Source organism: Emys orbicularis, chromosome 2 (genome assembly GCF_028017835.1).
Source record: "Emys orbicularis isolate rEmyOrb1 chromosome 2, rEmyOrb1.hap1, whole genome shotgun sequence".
NCBI classification, from domain to species: Eukaryota; Metazoa; Chordata; order Testudines; family Emydidae; genus Emys; species Emys orbicularis.
Genome location: NC_088684.1, coordinates 144,064,494 through 144,087,518, shown reverse-complemented (window position 1 = coordinate 144,087,518; position 23,025 = coordinate 144,064,494). Strand labels below are relative to the sequence as shown.

Below are 23,025 nucleotides of genomic sequence, written 5' to 3'. Positions count from 1 at the left end.
CGGTGAGTACAAGCCCCACGTGTATTTTTTTATGTGTTTTTTTTTTTTTAGTCATCCCTGCCGGGGCCCCGTCGAAACTGTTCGAATCGGGCCCCGCACTTCCTAAAGCCGGCCCTGAGGCTCAGAGGACCCTGTTTACCTGGATAGGGGACAATGGACAGAGGCGGGGCTTGGGGCCGATGATATCGGATGCCCAGCTGGGAAGCGGGAGCTCTGGGCTGGAGGAGGGAACAGGCAGAGCTCACCTGAATGCAGGGAGACTTGGATGTGCTGTGCTGAGGGAGGCCAGGCCTGAGGCCCTGAGAGTTTTCTGTGCTGGGTTCAGACTCTCAATAAACCCTCCTGTGTTACACTGGCTGAGAGTCACTCCAGTCTGGAGAACAGGGGGGCATTATTCCCTCTGGGAGTGGAGGCCCCGGGGGTCCAGAGTGAGGGGACTCCCTGAGGGGGCCCACGGCAGAGACAGACGTGCTAAGGCTCAGAGAGGTGTGGCTCCAGGAGGCGGAGGGGCTTAACCCCCGCGAGAGAGTGGACCCCCGAGAAGGGCTGTCTCACTGAAAGGGGCACCCCCCACGGACCGCACGGGGCCAAGAGTGGGCACGAACTGTGAAGGGAGCCTCTTGCTCTTTGGGATTCAGTTCCAGTTCCCTGGCACGGTCACCACCACATCCCACTCCTCCCCTCCCCACCCCCTTTTAACTACTCTATCTTCTCTGCTGAGCTATGAAAACCATCCCGCTAGATCGTGGTCCTGTGCCCAAGGCCACAGTTTCCTTCATTTATTAAACCTCCTTCCTCTTGTGGCCTGTTTCCCTGCTCTTTGCATGTCTGCCCAGCACACGGACACCCCGCTCCAGCTCCATCTGCTCCAGCAGGACTCGATCTTCTGCCGTAGTTTATATACAGCACCAGGTGCTGCAGCAGAGATGAGGGTGGTGACAGGGCTGGGATAGCAGGGGGCCGCGGGTCGGGAGTGAGGGGCACTGGCAGCGCTGGGGGTGGGGCTCAGGACTGGAATAGCAGGATGCAAAGGCGGTACGAGCCCATTGAGGGCCCGGAGCAGGAATATTCCCCTTCCCCAACACATAACACATACTAATAAACTTGTTATCCAGTCCACGTTCAATGAAATGAACAGTATTGGAAAGAAATAACAATGAAACTACATCAACGGTGTCTGGCCTTCATTAAAAGCGACGTCGCCAGCCCTTTTTCGATGCAAAGTCGCCAATCACGTCATTGCACAACGGTTGTCTTTCGAAAGTGTTTCTCAACTTGGGGGTCGTGGCCCTCAGGGAGGTCGGGGGACGGGTTTAGGCGGGGTCGCAAGTGGAGGGCCTGCGTTAGAAGGTGGGAAGCAGGGCCATTGCCCAGGGCCCCTCTGGCCGGGGCTGAAGCATGTAACTTAGCTTCGCTGGGCTGTATTTTCAGATCTGTTTGAAAACCGTTTTTAAAATGAGTAAAATACTAACCCAGGCCAGTGCTTCTGACAATAACACTAATGAAAAGCGAAGGGAGGCCCCACCTTGAGCTGCCAATTGCTGAGTCTCCTTACGCCCAGCACGGCATTGGCAGGGTGGGGGGCAGGTCAGGAGTCAGACGAGTCACTGGCCCAGCAGCGCCGGATTCTCTTTCTCCCCGGCAGCCACAGAGAAGCGAGTTGCTGGAGAGGAACAGGGTGTGGGCGAGGGATGGCCCCTCCCAGGAAATCTGATTTTAAACTCCTGTGGCTTAAGGTTTTGCAGTACAGGCTGACGACTCCCCCGGTGAGTAACTTTGCTCCTCCGCTGCCTCTTCCTGTTTGTCGCAGGCCTGGTTAGGCAAGGGGAAACCTTCCAGTTGTGGTGCAGTAATTGCGCGTGAGGGGGTGACCCCTTCTTGTGCAGGCTGGGACCCAAGCAGGGGATCAGGGCTGGCTTATCCGGGCAGAGGCTCCATAAGTGTTTCCTGGCAGCCTGGCTTGTTGGTTCAGTTAGCTGCCTGTAGCTGAATCCCCGGGCAGACACCTCTCCGGTGTGTGCCCCCTCCTCTGTCATTTACAGGGCACTCAGCACTGGAGCCCGACTCCCCCAGGCCAGGCAGGATCAGGGCAAGCGTCCCCTGCTGGGCCTTGTCCCAGTCAGGAGGGACTCGGGTTGCTAGTTTGGGTTGGCCGTATTCCTGAAGGTTACGTCCCATGACATAGTCCTGGAGGGCTGGCAGCACTAGGCGGGATGGGAGGTCGGTCCCCGGACAGCTCTACCCTGTGCTGAGGCTGCCGACAAGGGGGCCAGCTGCAGGGACGCGCCCGGGTTTGGGGGCGGTTGGCCTGGCTTGCAAAGAGGGCAGGATCCATCACTGCCGGGGGGCACTGTCCGGCGGGCGGCTCGGCCAGCCCTGAGCGGGACTTAGCCAGGGCTCCGGGGCTCGGCCGCCCCTGCTGTCAGCAATGCAGCGCTTTGCATCACAGGCCAGGCTGCGCCACCTCGTCAGAGCGGGGATTTAGTGGTGAGCCTGGCATCCGTGCCCTTCTGGGGGCTGCAGGCAGCCACTGGCTCCCAGGCTGTGCAGCTCGGGGATGGGCATAAAGCCAAGAGCCCCAGGTTCGAATCCAGCTCAGGAGGGACCCAATGGGCAGGCGGGGATCGGCTGGGCCACGCAGAGGGCACCAGGAGGCAGGGGTGCTGGTGGGAGCGGGTGTGGGGAGCTGATTCTATGGCTGGCAGCCGTCCCGTCTCGGCAGGATGCGTGCGGAGGAGGCAAACGGCTGGGAGATAAACAAGCCTTCGGAGCGGAGCTGGGCACAGGCCCCCCGAGGGCGGCTGGGGCTGGCAGGAAGGCGGGTGAGAAACGCGACACATGATTGACCACAGTGGGCTGTGAAGTAACAGGGAGTGTGAGAGGATGTCAGAGCCCCCAGGGAATAACACCCAGCACACCCAGCCCCGCCTCGCCATGGCCAGCACTGGGGGGCGAGGGGGGCGGGGCTGCTTTCTCTGGGCCAGCGCCCACCCTGACACGGGGGTCCCTGCACCCACACGCCCGGCCCCACCTCCTCCTTCCTCTGCCTGGCTGGGGATGACTCAGCAGCAGCCAAACCAGTTCTGTTACCTTCTCAGTGTGCAGGCCGGGAGGGGCCCGCGGCCCCCAGCCCAGCCACGGGGCAGGAGCCCTCGCCCGCCGGCATGGCGGGCACCTCCTGGCCAGGGAGCCAGGGTGTGCCCGGTCCTCTGTCCACCCGGCCCTAATGCTAACCAGCTCCTCTCTCTCCCCAGGGCCCTGACACCATGTACACGGCGATCCCCAAAAGGTACCGAGCCAGTCGCCCCTAGTCCCCCCAACCCCAACCCCTGGATTTACCCCTAACTCCTGCCCCACACCCCTCCTCACCTGGATTTTCCACAGCCCCTCCCCATCCCCTGGAGTTACCCCCATCCCCTCCCCCACACCCATCCCAATCTGGATTTACCCCCATCCTGCCCCTCCCACCCTCAGCCCCTCATCCCCAGCCCTCGCACCCCTCTCCGGATTCACCCCAGCCACTTTTCACTCCGGCAGCGGCTCCCCCTTCGATGCCTCGGTGAACCAGCCAGGCCTGCACATCTGGCGGGTGGAGAAGATGAAGCCGGTCCCGGTGCCGGCAGAGTCCAAGGGCATCTTCTACTCGGGGGACTCCTACCTGGTCCTGCACAACGGCCCAGAGGAGCAAGCCAACCTGCACATCTGGATCGGTAAGAGCCGGCTCTCCGGCATGGCGGTTCGGGCTCCCGGCCAGCCCTGTGGGGGGAGGCAGCCTGGAGGGGAGAAGCGGGGTGCTGGGGCCATGGCCCAGCTGAGGCTGCCGGCACCCTGGGCCATGCCTGCCCCCCTGAGAAAGGGAGATTTGCCCCCTCATGAGCTGGGGCAAGGTTCCCCTGACAGCGCCGGTGAGCTGGCGGCCTGAGCAGAGACCACAGGACCTGGGGCTGCCCCGCCTCTTCCTCACACCCCATAGGGGACAGCGCCCTGGCTGGCAGAGACCAGGGTCTGAGCTCTGAGCCAGGGCCCGGAGCTGCCCTTCTGGGCTAGCAGGGGTGTGAGAGCCCAACCAGTGCCTGTGCTCGGGCTCTGCTCCCTGCCCTAACTGCACTCCCTGGCATGGCACTGCCAGCCCCCTTCCCCCCTGGGGGCTCCCGTTATGGGGTGAGGGGACTTCAGGCTCCTCGGGCTCTCCGGTGAGCACATCAGCCTGGGCCCCCTGGCCACCCTGTAGGGCTCCCCAGCCCACAGCGCAGACAGCCCTGGTGCCAAGGGGTTGCCAATGTTCTAATCGCAGAAAACCAAACACCCCTGCCCTGCCCCGAGGCCCCGCCCCTTCTCTGAGGCCCCGCCCCCACTCACTCCATCCCCTCTCCCTCCGTCGCTTGCTCTCGCCCACCCTCACTCACTCCCTCGTTTTCACCAGGCTGGGGCAGGGGGTTGGGGTGGCGGGAGGAGGTTCGAGGTGCGGGCTTCAGGTGGTGCTGACCTCAGGTGGCTCCTGGGAAGCAGCAACATGTCTCTCCGGCTCCTAGACGGAGGGGCAGCCAGGGGACTCTGCACGCTGCCCCCAGCCCTGCAGCTCCCATTGGCCGCAGTTCCCGGCCAATGGGAGCTGCGAAGCTGGTGCTCAGGGCGGGGGCAGCACACGGAGCCCCCCTGGCCGTCCCACCGGGCAGGGAGTCTGCCAGCCTTGCACCAACCGGACTTTTAACAGCCCGGTCAGCGGTGCTGACCAGAGCCGCCAGGGTCCCTTTTCGATCAGGTGTTCTTGTCAAAAACTGGACACCTGGCAACCCTCGGCGCCGGGGCCCCTGCCAGCCGGGTGGCAGCTCAGCCGTTGCTCTTCCTCCCCCGCCGCGCCCAGGCCAGAGCTCCTCGCGGGATGAGCAGGGGGCCTGTGCCGTGCTCTCCACCCACCTCAACACCCTGCTGGGCGAGCGGCCCGTCCAGCACCGCGAGGTGCAGGGCAACGAGTCCGACGTCTTCATGGAGTACTTCCCCCATGGCATCAAGTACCAGGTACCAGGGAGGGGCCCACCCCAGATCCCCAACTGCCCCCCAGCCCTGGCCTGCCCCATCTGACCCCCTCAACCCCCCCGCCCCAGCCTGATCCATCTGACCCTCCCCAGCCTGATCCCTCCCCAACCTCAGCCTGACCCGTCTGATCCCCTCCCCAACCCCCAACCCTGACCTGTCTGACCCCTCACCATCACCCCAGGCCTGCCCTGCTTCCCCCCCTTGACCCCTCAATTACTCCCTTTGCCACAGGTCAGCCCCTGCCTCCCCTCCCCCCCCATCCTGACCTGCTCCATCTGCCCCCCTCCCCCTGCCCCCAGCTAGTCCCCGTGCTCCCCGCCCGGCTGGCGCTCAGGGCCCCTCTCTGTCTCTGCCCCTCAGGAGGGCGGTGTGGAGTCCGCCTTTCACAAAACCCAGTCCAGCCAGGGCTCCGGGCCCATCCGCAAACTCTACCAAGTGAAGGGCAAGAAAAACATCCGGGCCACCGAGCTGGAGCTGAGCTGGGCCAGCTACAACACCGGGGACTGCTTCATCCTGGACCTGGGCGACGTAAGACCGCACTGGGGGCAGGGGCCTGGGCGGACACAGGGGATGGAGGGGATTGACCAGGACAGGTGACGGGTGCATTAGCACCTGGGGGTGGAGGGGGATCGGCCAGGGTGAGTAGTGGGTGCATTAGCCCCGGGGTGGGGATGGACTGGCTGGCGTCCGGGGGCAGGGTGTGCATGGGGCAGGCGGGCAGAGGCGCTGGCGGGTGATGGCGTTGGCATTGCTAGGGGGGTAGCAGGGAGGTTGGCAGGCAGGGGGTGAGGTAGGTAGGCCGGGCGCTGGCGGGTGGCAGCATTGGCATTGCTAGGTGGGTAGCAGGGAGGTTGGCAGGCGGGGGGTGAGGTAGGTAGGCCGGGCGCTGGCGGGTGGCGGCATTGGCATTGCTAGGTGGGTAGCAGGGAGGTTGGCAGGCGGGGGGTGAGGTAGGTAGGCCGGGCGCTGGCGGGTGGCGGCATTGGCATTGCTAGGTGGGTAGCAGGGAGGTTGGCAGGCGGGGGGGTGAGGTAGGTAGGCCGGGCGCTGGCGGGTGGCGGCGTTGGCATTGCTAGGTGGGTAGCAGGGAGGTTGGTAGGCAGGGGGTGAGGTAGGTAGGCCGGGCGCTGGCAGGTGGCAGCATTGGCATTGCTAGGCGGGTAGCAGGGAGGTTGGCAGGCGAGGGGGTGCGGTAGGGAGCCCGGGCGCTGGCAGGCAGGTGTATTTCCATGCGTGCCCCTCTCTCCTCTCAGACCATCTACACGTGGTGCGGGGAGACATCCAACATCCTGGAGCGCAACAAGGCCCGGGACCTGGCGCTGGCCATCCGGGACAGCGAGCGGCAGGGCAAGGCCCGGGTGGAGATCGTGTCCGACGGGGAGGAGCCGCCCGAGATGATCCAGGTCTGGCCGGCAGGGCTGGAAGCGGGGCCCTTGTCGCTCTGGTCCTGCCAGGGCGGATCCGGGGAGGGCTCGGGGCATGGGGGTGGGGCTGGGATTGGGGAGGGGGCAGAGGGGACGGGCTGGAGACGGGGGGGGGAGGGTGTGGCGGCGCTGGCTCTGAAGGATTTCCCCTTTCCCTAGGTGCTGGGTCCCAAGCCCGCTCTGAGGCAGGGCAGCCCCGAGGAGGACGTCACGGCGGATCAGAAGAACGCGGGGGCAGCTGCTCTCTATAAGGCAAGGCTCCCCCCGCCCCGCCCCAGCTTCAGAGCTCCCGCGCCACTCTGGGCAGGGCACCCCACCACGGGCTGGGCACAGCGGGGCACCGGGTAGCAGGGCTGGGGCTGAAGTGGGGAGGGGCTGGGGCTGCAGGCTGTGGTGCAGGCTGGGAAGCAGGGCTGAGGCTGTGGGGGTGGGGGCTATGGTGCAGGCTGGGGGCTGGGGAGGAGCTGGGGCTGCAGACTGTGGGGGCTGCAGTGCGGGCTGGGGGGGGCTAGGAGCTGCAGGCTGGGGGGCCGTGGAGCAGGGGGCTGTGCTCCCTGGGGTGGGTTCGGCAACGTAGGGGGACGGGCGCTGAAGGGATCCGCCTCTCCCTGTCCCCGGCAGGTGTCGGACGCGACGGGGAAGATGAACCTAACCAAGGTGTCCGGGAGCAGCCCCTTCAGCCAGGGCCTGCTCTGCACCGATGACTGCTTCGTCCTGGACAATGGCCAGTGCGGCAAGATCTACGTGTGGAAAGGTACCAGCCCCCGGGCACGGCCCGCCCGCAGGGGGCCAGTTGGCTCTGCAGGGGGGCAGAGACGCACGGCCCGGGTGGTACCAGCGAGCCTCAGTTGGGGGGTGCCCCAACCCCATCTCTTCTCCCATTCACCCCACCCCCCTTCCCACCCGCCATGCCCCCAGCCCTACCTCTCCTCCTATTCACCCCACACCCAGCCCCACCCCCCTTCCCACCCACCATGCCCCTAACCCCACCTCTCCTCCCATTCACCCCACACCCAGCCCCACTTCCCTTTCTACCCGCCATGCCCCTAACCCCACCTTTCCTCCCCTTCACCCCACACCCAGCCCCCCCTCCCTTCCCCTTTGCAGAACATCCCTGTGGCAAGCAGCAGCTTTCAGTGTACACACAGCTGGCTTTAATGCACTGTGGCAGGGGGCACCAGGCAGGGTGCAGGACAGAGCACGGGTGCCGCTTACCGATCCGTCCCGTCCCGCCCGTAGGGATCCAGGTGGCCGAACCCCTCGCGAGTCAGTCTCTTGCGGGTTCCGCTGGCTCTAGGAAGGGTTGGGCCAGGATTTCCCTGCCTGTCCTGCCGATGAGCTCCCCGCTGAGCCCTCATCCAGAGCCGGCGTAGCCCCTCTGCCATCTTCCCCTCCGAGGTGGAGCCCGTGCCCACTGCCAGCAGCCAAGGCTTTCAGAAGCCACCTTGGGGGTCCCATCTGGAGCTGCCTTTCAAGGGGTCTGGGTTTTCAGCGGTGCCTGAAAATGTGGAGCGGGGTACGGAGCCAAGTGAAGCTCCCCCCTTCCCTCCCAGGCTAGATCCTCAAAGGGATTTAGGCACCTAACTCACTGCAGTCAATGGGAGTTAGGTGCTGGAATTCCATTCAGGAGCTGGGCCTCGTTGCTCTGGAAAATGGTGGCCGTTCTCGCGAGTCAGCGATGGCACCTGGCCCACCGGGAGGGTCACTGTCTCGGCCGTCACCGTGGAGCTTGCAGCTCTTGGCATAGGGCCATGCAGCAGCCCGGTGCACTACAGTCAGCGCTGCAGGAACGTCACACCCAGTCCCCAGGCAGGCGTCAGGCAGTCCCTCATGCGCACTGCCTGCGCGGTATACGCCCCTGCCTGGCTTTGCACATGGGACCGCCCTGCTGGCTGGCAAAAGCTCCCGGTCTGCACCTGCCTGGCTGAGCGGAAGCTGTTTCACCGCGGTCCCCTCACGGCTGCCCCCGCGCCAGGCTCTGCCACGCCAGGCCCTGCCTGTCTCTGCCATCAGGGCAGCTGGCAGGCTTCTCCGTTCCATGCCTGGCACCCAAGGAACTCGGGGACCACCCTCCCCTCCCCCCCACTGACCCATCTTCCCTCCCCAGGCCCCAGCCGGTCTGAAAGCCCCTCTCCATGTCTCAGGGGCTCCAGTGGGTAGGCATTCCCCAGAACGGGGCAGGAGATGCCCCGCTTTCTTCCCCTCCCCGAGCCTAGCGCCCTGCTTACCCCACCCCCTGGGGGGCAGACTCCACACCAGACAGGCCACACAAGGGCATTTCCCGCTCTCTCTGTGCCCCGAGCTCTGCCCCCATGGCTGGCGGGGCTGATCCCCCTACTGGCCAGAGCTCACGGCCCGGTGGTGGGGGACGGATGGAGGCACCGCAGCCATGTTCTCACTGCCCGGCCATGCTGCCACCTTCCTCCTCTGCCTGCATGGGCGTTCCCCACTAGCAGCCCTCCGCCCCTTGGGCTTCCTGCTTCAGCTGAGCAACCCCGCTGTGGTTTGAGCCCCTGGGCTGAGTCCCCAGCAAGGGAGCCAGGGTGATCTGCACCCACGGATCCTGCCAGCCCTGGCCTGGCCCTGCTCCTTCCCATTGGCCTGTTCTCCATCCCTGCCATCTGCATCTGCCCCACAGTCACTCTGCCCAGGGTTAGCACCGGACCCTGGGCACCTCCCCCAGTGCCAGGGGTGCTCAGCAGAGCACTCAGCCCTGTCCCCCCAGACTTGTCCCCTCTGTGCGGGGGATCGGCTGCCCTGACGCTCCCCTCCCTCCCGGCCAGGGCGCAAAGCCAACCAGCAGGAACGGGAGGCAGCCCTGAAAGTGGCTGAGGATTTCATCTCCCGTATGAAGTACTCCCCAAAGACCCAAGTGAGTGAGCGCTGGGCCCCGGCGGGCTCCTGGGGGGATGGGGAAGGGAAGTGGGGAGGTGATGGGGGGCTCCCTGCCAGTAGGGTGACCAGATACCAAGTGTGAAAAATCGGGACAGTGTCGGGGGTAATAGGTGCCTATATCAGAAAGAGCCCTGAATATTGGGACTGTCACTATAAAATCAGGACATCTCTGGGTGTCTCTGGGCCTTTGCCGGGCTCTCTGCCCCGGCCTGGCTTCCCCCCACAGAGAGCACAGAGATGGTTCCCAGGGCCCTTCACCCCAAGGCAAATCTCTCCTCCCATGCAAGGGGAGTGTCTTTGGGACCCCACCATGCCCCCCACCTCATGCTAGGAGCACGGGACTCTCCCCACCTCACCAGTCTCTGTCCCCCTGTCGGCTGCAGGTGGAGATCCTGCCCCAGGGCCGTGAGAGTCCCCTCTTCAGGCAGTTCTTCGCGAGCTGGAAGTGAACCTGGGGCTTGCCCCAAGGCTGCCCGGCGCTGCTTCGTCTCCGGGCCTGCCCTCCGCTCTGTAGCCACCAGGCATCTCATTAAATGACCTGCGCAGGGACCCGTCTGCCTCCTTCCCTCGTCCGGGGCGGCCGCGGCCTTTGCTCTGCCCTCATGGGGGTGGGGGGGCTGGAGAGAGATTGGGAAGGGCAGGGCCTGGAACCAGGGACGGTGCCATTTTCCCCCTCAGCCCCGGCGCCAAGCAGCGATGGCAGCTCCTGGCCTCCAGGAGTGTGTGCGCCAGTCCAGGCCTGAGACGTGACAGCCGCCCACGGGGAGGGACGTGGGGAATGAGGGTCCCCAAGCGAGGGATCGGATGGCCGGGGGGCGGCTCCCAGGCACTGACGCTGAAGGAGCCCAGGAGCTAACGTAGCATCTCCCGGCTGGGCAGAGGCTGAGCAGTGTTTGGCCGCCCCATGCCGGAGAGATCCTGCGAGGGGGGGACTGTGGGAGGCCACGGCCGCTCAGCAGATCCAGGCTAAGGCAGGGGATGGAGAGAGGGGCCAGGCTCTGGGGAGCTCACGTGGGAGGTGGGGCAGGGTTTAACAGAGTCCAGCTACAGTCTGTTACTGTGGGAGGCTGCCCGGGGCTGGAGCCAGCGACCGGAGGCCATAGGGCTCTCTGCTCTAGAGCTGCCCCTTGCAGCCTGGGGGCCTGTCTCTGAACAGGGCCAGCACCAGATGCTTCAAAGGGGGGAGCCTTGCTATGGGGCCAGGGACTCATAGCCTGGGGCACGGGCACCACAAGCGATTGGTTGGCCTGGTTCTAACAGAAGTGCTGGCTCGAGGCTGCTCCCACTCTGGGCCTCACACGGCTGTGGCTGGCTTCACCTCTGCCCCCAGGCCGGAGGGCAGCCCTGGGGACGTGGACGGGCGTGCGAATGCACTGGCCCAGCAGGGCTCGGGCTGGGCAAGAGAAGCACTGAGCAGATACAGTCCCCAGGGCCCCTTCGACCTGCCACCCCATGGGAGGGCCAGGGGGAGGAAGTCCCCTCTGGGCAGGAGGGCAAAGGGCCGGGTCCCATCCCAGGGGCGGGCGGCAGCGGCTGCTCGGGGCTCCTGGGTCATTTTGGGCACATTGGGGCTGTTTGCCCAGCGCTGCAGTGGGGCCAGCGGTTTCATGGGACTCGGAGAAGGCCCCGGAGGAAGCGGGAGGGAAGGGAGGAGGGGGCTAGCAGTGCTCATGGGGCAGGGACTTTCTCTCGCTGCCGGGGGGACACGGCCCCTGGGCGCTGAGTGCCACCACCAGAGCACAGAGGCCGGCTGGGAGCTGGCAGGGCGTGGGGCTGGCCCAGGCCACAGGCCCCAGGGCACCTGGTGTATAATTTAGCTTCCTGGTCTGCAAGCTAAGCTGGAGTGGAGCATCCGCCCCTCCTCTCCATTCCTGCCCCCAGGTCAGCGCTGAGGGGACCTGAGGCAAGGGGGGCTGGCGGGGGGGAGCTGGGGCGATGGTCAGAGAGTGGGGGGGGCAGGGAGATGGGGACACAGAAGTTGAGGGGACAGAGAGCTGGGGTAATGAAGGGGGAAGTCAGGGCGACGGAGAGCTGGTGCCCCGCGGCAGGAGCTGGCATCATAGTGAGTGGATCACGGAGGGCCCGTCACCCGGCCCCCTGCACTGGGTGCGGCTGACACCTGCAGGACACAGCACCCTCCCACCCAGCCACGAGAGGCTGAAGGCCGTTAGTGCTTGTCCCTTTCCCCGAGCGAGCAGAGGGGGTCTGTGCTCCTGCCCCAGCTCTGCCCCGGCGGGCGGTTAGCAAGCACAGGACAGGCTGGCCAAGCCCGCCCGGCCGCTCACCCGGGGACCCGTCCCATGCCGCTGCCCGCAGACAGAGCGCCGCGGGCCACCCCAGGGAACGCCCTGACTCGCGGGTATTCGCGCTGCCCAGGCCTCAAACCCCTGCAGATTCCCTGCACCCGAACCCAGCCTGCAGGGCCGACCCTTTGGGGACGAGGGGTCCCCCATCAGCACCCTGGCCTGGCCTGCTGCCCCCAGGGCTAGTCTGCAGGGCGTGGGCGGCCCCAGCTGGCAGCCTAGCCAAGCCCCCGCAGCAGCAGCAGCACTGCCAGCGTCCAGCCGAGCGTGGCGCGGGGGGCCGAGCTGAGGCACACGCAGCGCTCCACCTCCAGCGGGGGGCCTCGCCAGTCCGGCTGCAGCTTGGCTCCCGTGGGGGGGCTGGTGGGGGCGCTCGGTGGCGGGTAGAGCTCCCCGGTGCAGTCCAGCCAGTCCCTGGCAATGGAGCGAGGGTAACCCGTCTCCAGCTTGAGGCTGTGCCGCTCCAGCTTCCAATACTGCCGGCCCTTGAAGGCGTAGACCTCTCCTGCAGGGAGACAGACATCACGAGCGTGTCAGGGCTCTGCGAGTGGCTAAAGGCTGGGGGAGAGGGCACAAGGGGTCCCCTTTAACACGCGGGAACTGGTGGGGGGTGGAGACACAGAGCAGGGAGTCTCCATAGGGCACAGGGGGTAACCCTTTACTTGGGGGGGCAGAGCGACAGGTTGGGGAGTCGCCATGGGACACAGGTGGGGTCCCCTTTCACCCACAGGAACTGAGGGGCTGAATCACCACGAGGCAGGGGGCCGGAGCGAGGGGGGCAACTCACCATCACTCCCGCTCAGCATGTCATCCACGGGGGTGGGGAGCTGCCCCCCGAGCGCAGTGTGGGTGGGGGACCCCTCGTCCATGCGCCCCGTGGCCTCGTCGTAGGACCACTGCAGCCCGCCCTTGAAGAAGTAGGTTTTCCGGTCGTGAGGTCGCGAGAAGGCGGCGTCCACTCCCCCCTGGGGCAGGCCGAAGTCCGTGACGGGGCGCGGGAACCCCTCCTCCACACCGTTGTCCTTAAACACCCAGTAGAGGGGCCCTGAGGGAGAGGGGGGGCGGTGAGTGGGTGCCAAGCAACCTGGCGCTGAAGGGAGCAGCTGGGGCACAGGAGACAGCTGGGGGACCCGCCCCATTCCCCTACAGAGGCCTCTCCACTCAGCTCTGAACCAGGAGAAGATGAGATGCAGGGGGATCGTTTGTGGTGGTCCTGCAGCCCCACCCAAGGGTGCCTGGCGTGGGCTGCCAGGGGGTGGCTGAGCCTGCAAGGGCGGCATGAGGGTGCGTTCCACCCCAGGGCGCAGGACGGCTCCTCGCCATGCCCCGGCTCGCCCTGCGGTGCCCGTCGCTCTTGCTGCCCTGTGCCCCCGGCGCTCACCGCTGAAGAAGAGGATCCGATGGTCCGTGTGCCTCTCGTAAACGGCGTCCACTTTGCCCAGGCTGCGGGGCAGACCGCGCCAGAAAGCCGCGCTCAGGGCGGGGCGCAGGGAGGTGAGGTGCCGGCCGTGGGTCAGACGCCAGAAGTACTGACCTGGCTCGGGGGGGGGGGGGGGGGGGGGGGGGGGGGAGACAGAAGGTTAGCGGCTGCCCCCTGTGCTCAGCAGCATCAGTCCCGGGAGAGTGGATGCCACAGCTGGGGCCCCCCATTCAAGGAAAGCCCCCGGCCATGCAGCGCTGAGGGGCCCAGGGGAGAGATGGGCCCCGGGCTGGGCATGGTTTGGCCAGGCATGGCCAGCGCCCAGAGTCGAATCTGGCGCAACCTCGAGCGCGAGTGTTGCGTGGGGGCAGCTGCTGGGGTGGCTGAGCAGCGCCCCTCAGCCAGGGACAGACTCAGCCCCCTGCCCCCCTGCCAGCCCCTTGCCCCTTGGGAAAAGCCTCTCCCAAGCCAGGGGCACGAGGAGGTGGTGTGGCCGCCCTCTGGAGCTGAGGGACAAGGGGCCTTTTCCTGCCTACAGCTGGGAGCTGGGGAAGGCCTGGGGCATGGAGGCGGCACAGGGCTGCCAGGCGTATGGGGCTATTGGCACAGCAGCCTGGCCGGGGGCCCCATGGGGCAAGGGCTGGGGCCCCCCGAGAGAACAGGGAGGGAAGGGGCGGGTCTGGCAGCATGGGCGGGGAGGGGGGAGGGCAGGGACACAGGGGAACCTCCACCCTGTCTCTTCCCACAGTCGCCGGGATGCCCTCCCCACTGCACCCCATCCACATCCCACCCCAGGCAGCGCCGCCCCCCGGCCTTGGAGCGTACCCCCTGCTGGAGGTTGTGCCCCCACAGGCCCAGCCCTCGGCTTTCGCCTGGGGAGCTGCCCCCTTCGCCACAGGGCGAAGAGGCAGCTGGTCCCACAGGCGCCGGGGTCACCCCACTACATCATAATACCAGCTTGTTCCCCCCATCCCCCGTGGGGCAGAGGGAGACGGCCGGTTCCACACGGAGTGCAATGGGCCGACCCCCCACGCGTAGGGACAGACCTTTGAAAAAGAAGATTTCCCCGCGGATCTGGGCGACGGCGTCAATGCTGGAGGAGCAGCGATCCGGGAACTCCTTCTCCGACCTGCCACGGCAGCGGGGAGCGTGTCAGCAGCACGCGGTCGGCTCCCCTCCTGCCCTCCCACGGGGCCCGGGGGCAGGCAGAGCCATGGAAATACCCCCAGCCTGGCAGAGAGGCTGGGGCTGAGGCTGTACCTGCATCGGGTCGCCCCATGGGGCCCCACACCTCGCTAGCCCTACTCCCACCTGACAGCACGGCTGCAAACCCCACAGGGGCCTAGGTTTGCCAGACAGAGTCAGACCCGAGGTCCATCTAGCCCAGTATCCTGAGGTGTAGGAATCCTGCAGTCGCAGGTGGGGGACAATCTGTCCCCCACTTTAGGTCTCCAGTAGTTAGAGATGGGCAGGTTTATGAGGCCTTCCAAAAATGTTATCATCCTTAACTGTGATAACTCTGGAGAGTCCAGTTTATCCACAGAAACACCCAGCTCCTGCTGGATTCCGGCTGAGTCTTGGCCTCACTGACATCTTGTGGCAATGAGTTCCACAGGCTCATCACACTGTGTGAAAGTGTTTTCCCCTGTAGCAGTGCTGAATTCCCACCTTTCAACTCCACTGAACGTCCCCCTGCTCTTTGGCAGGGGTGGCCAACCTGAGCCCGAGAAGGAGCCAGAATTTACCAATGTACGTTGCCAAAGAGCCACAGTAATACGTCAGCAGCCCCCCCATCACTCCCCCCTCCCAGCGCCTCACGCCCACCGGCAGCCCCGCTGATCAGTGCCTCCCGTTCCCTCCCTACACCTCCCAATCAGCTGTTTCCTGGCATGCAGGAGGCTTGGAGTGGGGGTGAGAGGAATGAGGGCACGGCAGGCTCAGGGAGGGGGTGGGAAGGGGTGGAGTGGGGGCAGGGCCTGTGGCAGAGCCAGGGGTTGAGCAGTGAGCACCCCCAGCACATTGGAAAGTTGGCATCTGTAGCTCCAGCCCAGGAGTCAGTGCCTAGACAAGGAGCCGCATATTAACGTCTGAAGAGCCGCATGTGGCTCCGGAGCCCCAGGTTGGCCACCCCTGCTCCATGAGAGCGGACGCCCTCGCTCCTCCTCCTCTAAACCAGCTGTGATTTTAGGTACATTTATCCTGCCCTCTCTTACTCGTCTCTTTCTATGGGAGACCTCCCCCGTCGTTTCAATCCCACTTCAGAGGAGAACATCTCCAGCCCTGGATCGTTTTCCTGACCCCTCTGAGATGGGTGCCCAGGTCCCTTTCCCGAGAGGATGCTGTTAACCCAGGACCCTGCTAGGTGTCAGTGGCACGTGCCGACACTGACTTACATTTGCCAGCGTGCTGCCCATTCACCTGACTCTGGATTCGGCCAGGGGCCGTTCAGCGCACAGGCCTAGAACCAGGGGTTCCCCGGTTCTGAATGAACTGGATACACCATGGAACCCGCTGGGGACAGTGGGAGCTGCTAGCTGACCCCTGGGGATCCCAGCCAGGCCAGGCCCACACCCACGTGAGGGGGTCTGAGTGCAGGGTGGGGAGGGAAAAGGGATGGTCTCGGCTCACCTCAAGGCAGGGAAGTCGCGGGGCAGCGACGGCGGGTCCGGGAGCAGCGACGATGCCTCTGGCTTCTCTGTGGAATGCAGAACACGGCTCCCTGGATGCGGGTGAGAGCATGTGGCCATCAGCCTCCCCACAGTCCAGCCGCCACATCCTGAAGCAAGCCAGCTCTCAGCCCCATACAACGAGCTGCAGGTCAGCGCAGCCTCTCTGGGCAACAGCCCCACCCCGACAGCTGCTTTATCCACACTGGGGATGGTCCCAGCTCTGCTCTCCCATGAGATGGCAGTGCACCCCAAAAACGAGCTCCAAGTTCAGCTCATCCAGCGCTAGCTCGGTGCATGGGACACAGACTTGCCGGATTGGCCACCCCACCGGTGCTAGTCCTCTTTCAGAGGCCTGTTTGCAACAGCTGGGCACAGAATCCGGGCTCTGGCTTGGAGACCGTCCCGGAGACACAGCCTGGCATTAGAGCTAGGCAGAGAGGGCTCCCACCCCAGTCCCGCCCCGCCGGGACATACCGTAGAGCCTCTGGATGTCCATGTGGTCATCAGCCTGCAGCTGGTACTGCAGCGGGTCGCCCACCGGGCCCTGGTAATACGGGCGCATGATGGAGTGCTTGGAGGGCGAGTGCGCCAGGCCCAGGCTGTGACCAAACTCGTGCACGGCCACAGCAAAGAGATCTGTCCCGTAGTCGTCTGCAAGGGGAACAGGGGAGTGAGGAGCCTGGCATTAGTGAGGGGAGAGGCGGGCCCGGACGGGGCGCTCCCTCCCTGTCCCAGGGCCCACCTGGCGAGCGGAAGGTCCAGTCCTCGTCGCTGTCGAAGTGCACATGGCCGGCGTGCTGGGGGTCCCCGGGGAAGAAGGCGTGGGCCACCATGCCCCCCGGCCCGTCGAAGGGGTAGCCGTCCTGGTGGTCCAGGCGCAGGAACTCCACCGAGATATCGGCGCTGGGCCCGCCCACCTCGTGGAAGGTGAGCGGGGCGGCCTCACTCCACACCTTCAGCGCGTAGTGCGTGAGCGCACGGATGGTCTCCCGGCTGAGCTGCGCCTCCCGCGGGTACGTCTTCACCCTGCCAGGCGGAGCGTCAAGAGAGGGGCCCGCGGGGACCGGAGCCAGGCCCACGGTCAGGAAACAGGCACAGCCACGAACCGGCTGGGGGGTGAGCAATCTGTGCCCCTCACTCTCACCCACAGCCCCTGCCAGCCCAGTCCTGGGCTCCCCACCCCCAGCTCTGCAAGTGCCCCTCAATCCCGACCCACAGCCCCTGCCAGCCCAGCCCTGGGCTCCCCCCAGCTCTGCTAGTGCCCCTCAATCCCGACCCACAGCCCCTGCCAGCCCAGCCCTGGGCTCCCCACCCCCCCAGCTCTGCCAGTGCCCCCCACTCCCGACCCACAGCCCCTGCTAGCCCAGTCCTGGGCTCCCTGCCACAGCTCTGTTGGTGCCCCATTGCTCGGGCATGGGGCGAGAGCACACCCCAGCAGGTGCCTCTGCTTCCTGCAGCAACAATCCCAGCGAGCGAGGTGGCGAGAGCTTGGAGGCCCCCGGACTGACTCTTGGGGGAGGGAGGAGCTGTCACGGGGGCGGCTGCACCGGGGTCGAGCTAACCCCTAATATGAGCGACGGCCCGTGTGTCACGGTCTCCATTTTCCTGGGTCCATTCGGGTCTTTGGTATTTAATAGGGAAACCCCAGGGCTAGAGCGAGGGGGCACGTGGGGAAACCAGCGTGGATTCTTGCGGATCAAAGCCCTTGGTTTTCCAATCAGAGCGTCTACGGGCACTGCTGGGCAGGCCTGTCTGCACGTCTCCATGCGATACTATGCTGGTTGTCAGCTCCTGCCTGCGTGTCTAACCTCTCCGAGACCCTTTGCATTGTCTCCCGGCTCCCCCAGCTAACGCCAACCCCCAGTTCCCACTTCAGCATCACCTGCAACCTCCGGGTTCTGCTGTCACTGCTTGATCAGCCTGGTGCCAGCATCCCCATGGGATCGCTGGTGACCAACCTGGTCACCCCGGCAGTGGCAGGTCAGCACCCCCTAGTGTTACACTCTGACATTATTCCAGGGGAAGACCCTGCCCTACTGCACCTGCCAGGGCCAGGGTTCCCCTCCGAGTGCTGACCCCAGCCCGGCCCTGCTTTGCTCACACGATCTGAGAGGACTGCCACCCAGGGACCTGCGACCCCAGGTCCCCTTATGGCCTGCACAGCAAATCCAGCAAGCGCTGCCCCTGGGCAAGGCGGCACAGGTATCCGATGCACCCGCAGTTCTGCCACCTCCCATGCAGCCATGTCTTCAAAGGAGCTCACACCCCACAGCTCCCATTCAGGACAATGGAAAATCCCCCCCTCACCCTGTCACGGAGTGTGGGGGAGTCAGGGCCCTGCACCCCTCTTCCTGAGATTCACAGTGACTCTCAGCCAGCCCGTAAAACAGAAGGTTTATTAGATGACAGGAACACAGTCCCAAGCAGAGCGTGTAGGTACAACCAGAACCCCTCAATCAAGTCCTTCTGGGGGGTTTAGGGAGATTAGACCCCAGCTTGGGGTTCCCTGCGTTGCACCACCCAGTCCAAACTGAAACTAAAAACTCCTCCAGCAGCTCTCTCCCCCCTCCCCTCTGTTCCTCCTCTCCTTTGTTCAGTCTCCCGGGCAGAAGGTGTCACTTCTCCCAAACCCCCCCTGGCTCAGGTTACAGCTCAGGTAGCTTCCTTCCCATCCCCAATGTAACTCCCCTGCAACATTCCCAGGTCAAATCTGCCCTGCTCCGTCACACACCCCCAATAATGGGGGCTCCTGGGCACCAAGGAGTTTGGAAAATCTGGTGCCAACTCCCTACGCAGCCGTCTGGCCATGGTACTTCTGTGGCCCCTATGACGAAGTGGGGGATTTTCTTGTTTGTTTCAATGGTCTGTGTGCAGAGGGGGTGGGACTCAGTTTCCCTGGGTGTTACTGGTTTAACGAGGTGAGGGGAGAGGGAGTTTGTTGGTATAGAGGACCAGCGACAGAACTTGGGACCCCGGCCAATGGTCTGGAGAATGGAGACCCCAGCGACTGGTGACCTGGTGTCCCAGCTCGGCCATGACAGCCGGTTCTGGCCAGTGGGAGGACAATGGGCTGGGGAGAGAGGACCCCAGTGACCTGACCAGCCGGTTCCAGCCAGAGCGGGACAGAGGACGGATGAGAGAAGAGGCAGCCCTGTTTACCTGGACACAAGACAAAGGACAGAGGCAGGGCTTGGGGGCAGGGGATATCGGATGCCCAGGTGGAAAACGGGGGTCTCTGGACTGGGGAGAGAAAGCAGGCAGAGCCCACCTGGATGCAGGGAGACTTGGATGTGCTGTGCTGAGGGAGGCCAGGCCTGAGGCCCTGAGAGTTTCCTGTGCTGTGTTCAGACGCTCAATAAACCCTCCTGTTTTACGCTGGCTGAGAGTCGCTCCGGTCTAGAGAACAGGGGGGCATTATTCCCTCTGGGAGTGGAGGCCCCGGTGGTCCAGAGTGAGTGGACTCCCTCAGGGGGCCCACGGCAAGAGACAGGCAAGAGGTGCGGTTCCAGGAGGCAGAGGTGCTTAACCCCCGGGAAAGAGTGGACCCCCAAGAAGGGCTGTCTCACTGAAGCGAGTTCCCCCCAGGGACCGTTTGGGGCCAAGAGTGGGCACGACCTGGGAGTCCGTGACAGCCCCCATCACCGCAGCCTGTGAGCGATTCACTTCTGTCAATGGATTTAGCCTCACAACACCCCTAGGGCTGTTACCTCCACTGTGCAGATGGGAAACTGAGGCACAGAGCGGCAAAGCGACCAGCCCAAGGTCTCGCAGAGAGTCTGTGGCAGAGCAGGGAATTGAGCCCAGGATGCCGAAGTCCCTGGCTCATGCCCTCACCTCCCTCTCCATGTGTAGCCCTGCTCCAAACGGGGTTCTGCAGAGGCCCAGGGTCCACCCCATGCAGACTGCTGCAGGCCCAGGGCCTTGCGCTGCCTGTCCCTCAGAGGGAGCGGAGCTGTGGCAGGGTTCTGCAGACAAACCTGGTTGTTCTCTGGTATGTGCCCTCAGTGCTCAGACACCGATGCTCTGCTGCTTACCGGGCTCAGAGCTAGCAGGGTTTTCCTCTTGACGTGTGGGTCATTATTTTGCACAGGGCAGCAATGGGTTTTAACCAGCCATGATATCGTTATCTGTCGAGTGGCAGCGCCTGGGAGCCCTGGTCATGAACCAGACCCCTCCCTCCCCCATGCCAGGGACAAAACTAAAAGCCAAGGCAGCCCCTGCACCCAAGAGCTGACGGCCTCTGTACCTGCCAGATGATGTTTCTGCCTCTTTCAGAGGACTCGGCCCCCAGGTTTGCTTTGTTCCAGCTGGCTTGTACCTTCCCCCCCCCCCCCCTTCCCAACTTCCCCCACACTAATTGCTAGCGAATGCAGCGGATTGATTAGCCAATTTCCTTTAACTCCCAAGAACACAACTCGGCCCGGCTGCTTTATACACATTTTGTCCATGCTCCCTTCCCCATTCTCTAGCCACTGCTATTTGGGTATCTGTTACTGCCTAACTGTCCACTTTTCCTCCAGGTGTGGGGTGTCCGGGTGTGTGTCTTGTGTTAGAGGCAGGTTTAAAAACCCCGTTCAGTAGCTCAGCCTTTTGGAACCCTTGTTAATTTCATTACCGGAGTGTGAGAGTTTGGACAGCACTGGATTAGGGCTAGGAGAGCGGGAGGGGTTTATTTAGCCAATCCCCGATTAACACACTTTGCTGAGCGTGTCTCTGAGCAGCCTGGATGAGTTACACCCCATGAGACGCAGTGGCACTGGAATGCCCTGGGTGCCTAGCCATGAGGTTTGCTCCAAGGTGCCCTGACGGGGCTGTGTTGGCCTCACGTCCCAGGCCAGTTGGGGAGCAGGGATCTGACGACCGCCAGAGCGGGTTGGTACCTACTTCCAGGAGATGTTCCTCTTGGTCCAAGCCAGGCCTACGCTCCGCCTGCCCCGACTTTTCCTCCTCTTCCGCCACAGCCTCCCATTCTTCCTCTTGGGCAGCTTTTCCGGGAGCACATCAGGCAGCGAGCAGCGCGGCATCTGGATCAGCGCCAGCGTGGCATCGTCTGGGCAATGCGGAGGGAAACACAGGTGCGTCACCGGCCGGCAGGTCAGAGCGCCGCCTGGGACACAGCAGTGCAGCGAGCTGGCAGTTCTCAGCTGGGGGTGAAGCGAGCCCTGCAGGCAGACTGCCTCTTGGAGAACAGCCTTAGGGGAGAGCCCACTCTGCACCCACCTGGACCCCCAGTGCCTCTGAAGGAGCATCCTGTAGCTATGGCAGAGCCCTGGGCTGGTGTGAAGGGGGGCACTGGCTGGCTCATGAGCTGGGTCACAAGGGCCCTGCTGAGCCTGCTTTCCCTCAACATCCAGGCAGGGGCCCCAGCAATGAATCCTATCCAGGGGGCCCATGGACGGCATCTGGGCCGACAGGGCAGCGTGGCAGGGGAGGGTTAAAGGAGCCAGAGTCTCCCCGCTGAGAGGTGGATCCTGGACCAGACAGATGGAATTCGGGGGTTCCCTTAGCAGAGCAGGGCGGGTAGCCGCTGGGGGCAGGGATGGTCTGATGCAGAGGGGTTGCCATGCAGACGGGAGCAGGTTGGCAGACGCAGGAGGGGTGGTGGAGATTTGAGATAACCAGGAGAGGAGCCCGTAGAGGGACAATGTGGGGTCGAGGTGCTGCCGGCAGGGTGTAGTGTGGGTGATGGTTGGGCTGGGGCTGCAGGCTGGCCTGGAGCACTGCAGGTTGTCACAGGGCTGCAGGAAGGGATGACAGAGGGGCTGGGGGCTGCAGGCGGGGACGATGGAGGGACTGGGGGTTGCAGGCAGGTGCAGGCTCTGCATACCTGGGATCCCAGTCTCAGGGATGCCCGCGAAGCGCTGCATCACACGGATGGCGTTGGTCACCGCTTCCCAGGTCTGGAGCTGGCCGGTGACGGGATTGGCGGGGGGGAGGTAGCCATACTGCGTCAGCCAGGCCTGGCAAGGGGCGCACACACACGGGAGAGTGATACCGTCACAAGCACCCAGCCCGCTCGGCTTCCCGGAGCCGCTGGCTCTGGTGCCCCACCTGAGACACAGACCAGCCGAGCTGGGCATCCCAGAAACTTCTCCCCTCAGTGACCAACTCTCCAGGAGAGCAAAGGCCCCACCCCCTTCCCAGCCCGGGTTCGAATCTCGACTCGAGACAGTGTCACAGAGTGTGGGGGAGTCAGGGCCCTGCACCCCTCTTCCTGGGATTCACCGTGACTCTCAGCCATCTGGGGGGCAGGGAGCTTACACCCCAGCCTCGGGGTTCCCTGCGTTCCACCACCCAGCACCAAACTGAAACTAAAAACTCCTCCAGCAGCTCTCCCCCACCCCCCTGCTCCTCCTCTCCTTTGTTCAGTCTCCCAGCCAGAAGGTGTCACTTCTCCCAACCCCCCTCCTGGCTCAGGTTACAGCTCAGGGATCTTCCTTCAAGGGAAGCCCCCCATCCCCAATGTAACTCCCCTGTAACATTCCCAGGTCAAATCCGCCCCGCTCCCTGTTGCGTCACAGACAGAAATGCCCATTTGTCCACACGTCACGTCCACACCGAAGTGATGTGCCCAGGGCTGGGACAACAGGGGGCTGCAAGTCGGGACTGAGGGGCACCAGCAGAACTGTGGGGGCGGGGTGGGAGTGCTGTGAGAGATCCTGGCCTCCACACCCCTTTCCTCCCCAGCCGCTCGGGTAACTGGAGGTTGGGGAAGGGGGGAGGAAGCAGAGGGCAAGTGAACGTTATCAAGAGGACAGATTAGGCCCCCCCAGCCCCATACGCATGGCTATGTGGGACTCACCACAACCTCCCCGCTCTCATCCGCCGGGGTGGGCACAGGACGGGCACTGGTGGGCAGCGCTAGCAGCGAGAGCATCAGTACCGCCTGTGCCAAGATGGGGGGTGTCGTCGTCTCTCGACGGAGCTCCGGGCGGCGCTGCTGCTCCATGGGGTGTTTGCCGGGCAGAGGCACTTCTCCAGCCTCCATGCGCCTCCCGCACCGGGCCTGGTCTGCAGGGCGGAGAGCCCTGATCTGCGATGGGGGCTTCTCGAAGCTCCCAATCTTGGTAGCTTTATCTGCCAAGTCTGGGCCGGGGAGCTGGAATCCCTGCTGCCTGGAGCCTCGGCGTGGGCATCGGGATCCGGGACACCAACATCTCTGCAGCTACAGCCTGGCTTCCTGCGTCGGAGATGGCACCGATAGACCCAGCTGAGAGCCCTGCTCAGCTGGGGAGTGTCCAGGGACCATGCCTGAGCTCCAGTGATGTGAGATTGAG

The 23,025-nt window shown here is 64.4% G+C and overlaps 2 protein-coding genes across 2 annotated transcripts; one reads left to right on the top strand and one right to left on the bottom strand.

Annotated features, from left to right (window-relative positions):
* Positions 1-1,691: 1,691 nt before the first annotated feature.
* CAPG (capping actin protein, gelsolin like) lies at positions 1,692-9,905 on the top strand. Its single transcript, XM_065398967.1, has 10 exons — positions 1,692-1,766; positions 3,255-3,289; positions 3,538-3,710; positions 4,865-5,019; positions 5,398-5,565; positions 6,291-6,440; positions 6,621-6,713; positions 7,083-7,215; positions 9,245-9,333; positions 9,740-9,905. Exons 1-10 carry the CDS (start codon positions 1,692-1,694, stop codon positions 9,803-9,805), a joined length of 1,137 nt encoding a protein of 378 aa, XP_065255039.1. The 3' UTR covers positions 9,806-9,905.
* Positions 9,906-11,877: 1,972 nt separating this feature from the next.
* Positions 11,878-22,736, bottom strand: LOC135874515 (matrix metalloproteinase-17-like). Its single transcript, XM_065399362.1, has 10 exons — positions 22,551-22,736; positions 21,576-21,708; positions 20,633-20,798; positions 16,491-16,774; positions 16,223-16,399; positions 15,708-15,798; positions 14,126-14,208; positions 13,041-13,193; positions 12,447-12,704; positions 11,878-12,164 (listed from the first exon to the last, which is right to left on the bottom strand). The coding sequence occupies exons 1-10, from the start codon at positions 22,734-22,736 to the stop codon at positions 11,878-11,880; spliced, it is 1,818 nt and encodes a 605-aa protein (XP_065255434.1).
* Between the last annotated feature and the right edge of the window lie 289 nt (positions 22,737-23,025).

Coding starts and splice junctions, on each gene's coding strand:
- CAPG (XM_065398967.1), top strand. CDS start 1,692: ATGGCCCCTCCCAGGAAATCTGATTTTAAACTCCTGTGGCTTAAGGTT. Junction 5,566..6,290: donor TCATCCTGGACCTGGGCGAC/GTAAGACCGCAC, acceptor CTCTCCTCTCAG/ACCATCTACACGTGGTGCGG. Junction 6,714..7,082: donor GGGCAGCTGCTCTCTATAAG/GCAAGGCTCCCC, acceptor TGTCCCCGGCAG/GTGTCGGACGCGACGGGGAA.
- LOC135874515 (XM_065399362.1), bottom strand. CDS start 22,736: ATGGAGGCTGGAGAAGTGCCTCTGCCCGGCAAACACCCCATGGAGCAG. Junction 21,709..22,550: donor ATGAGAGCGGGGAGGTTGTG/GTGAGTCCCACA, acceptor GCCCCTTGCCAG/GCCTGGCTGACGCAGTATGG. Junction 16,400..16,490: donor CTGGACCTTCCGCTCGCCAG/GTGGGCCCTGGG, acceptor TTCCCCTTGCAG/ACGACTACGGGACAGATCTC.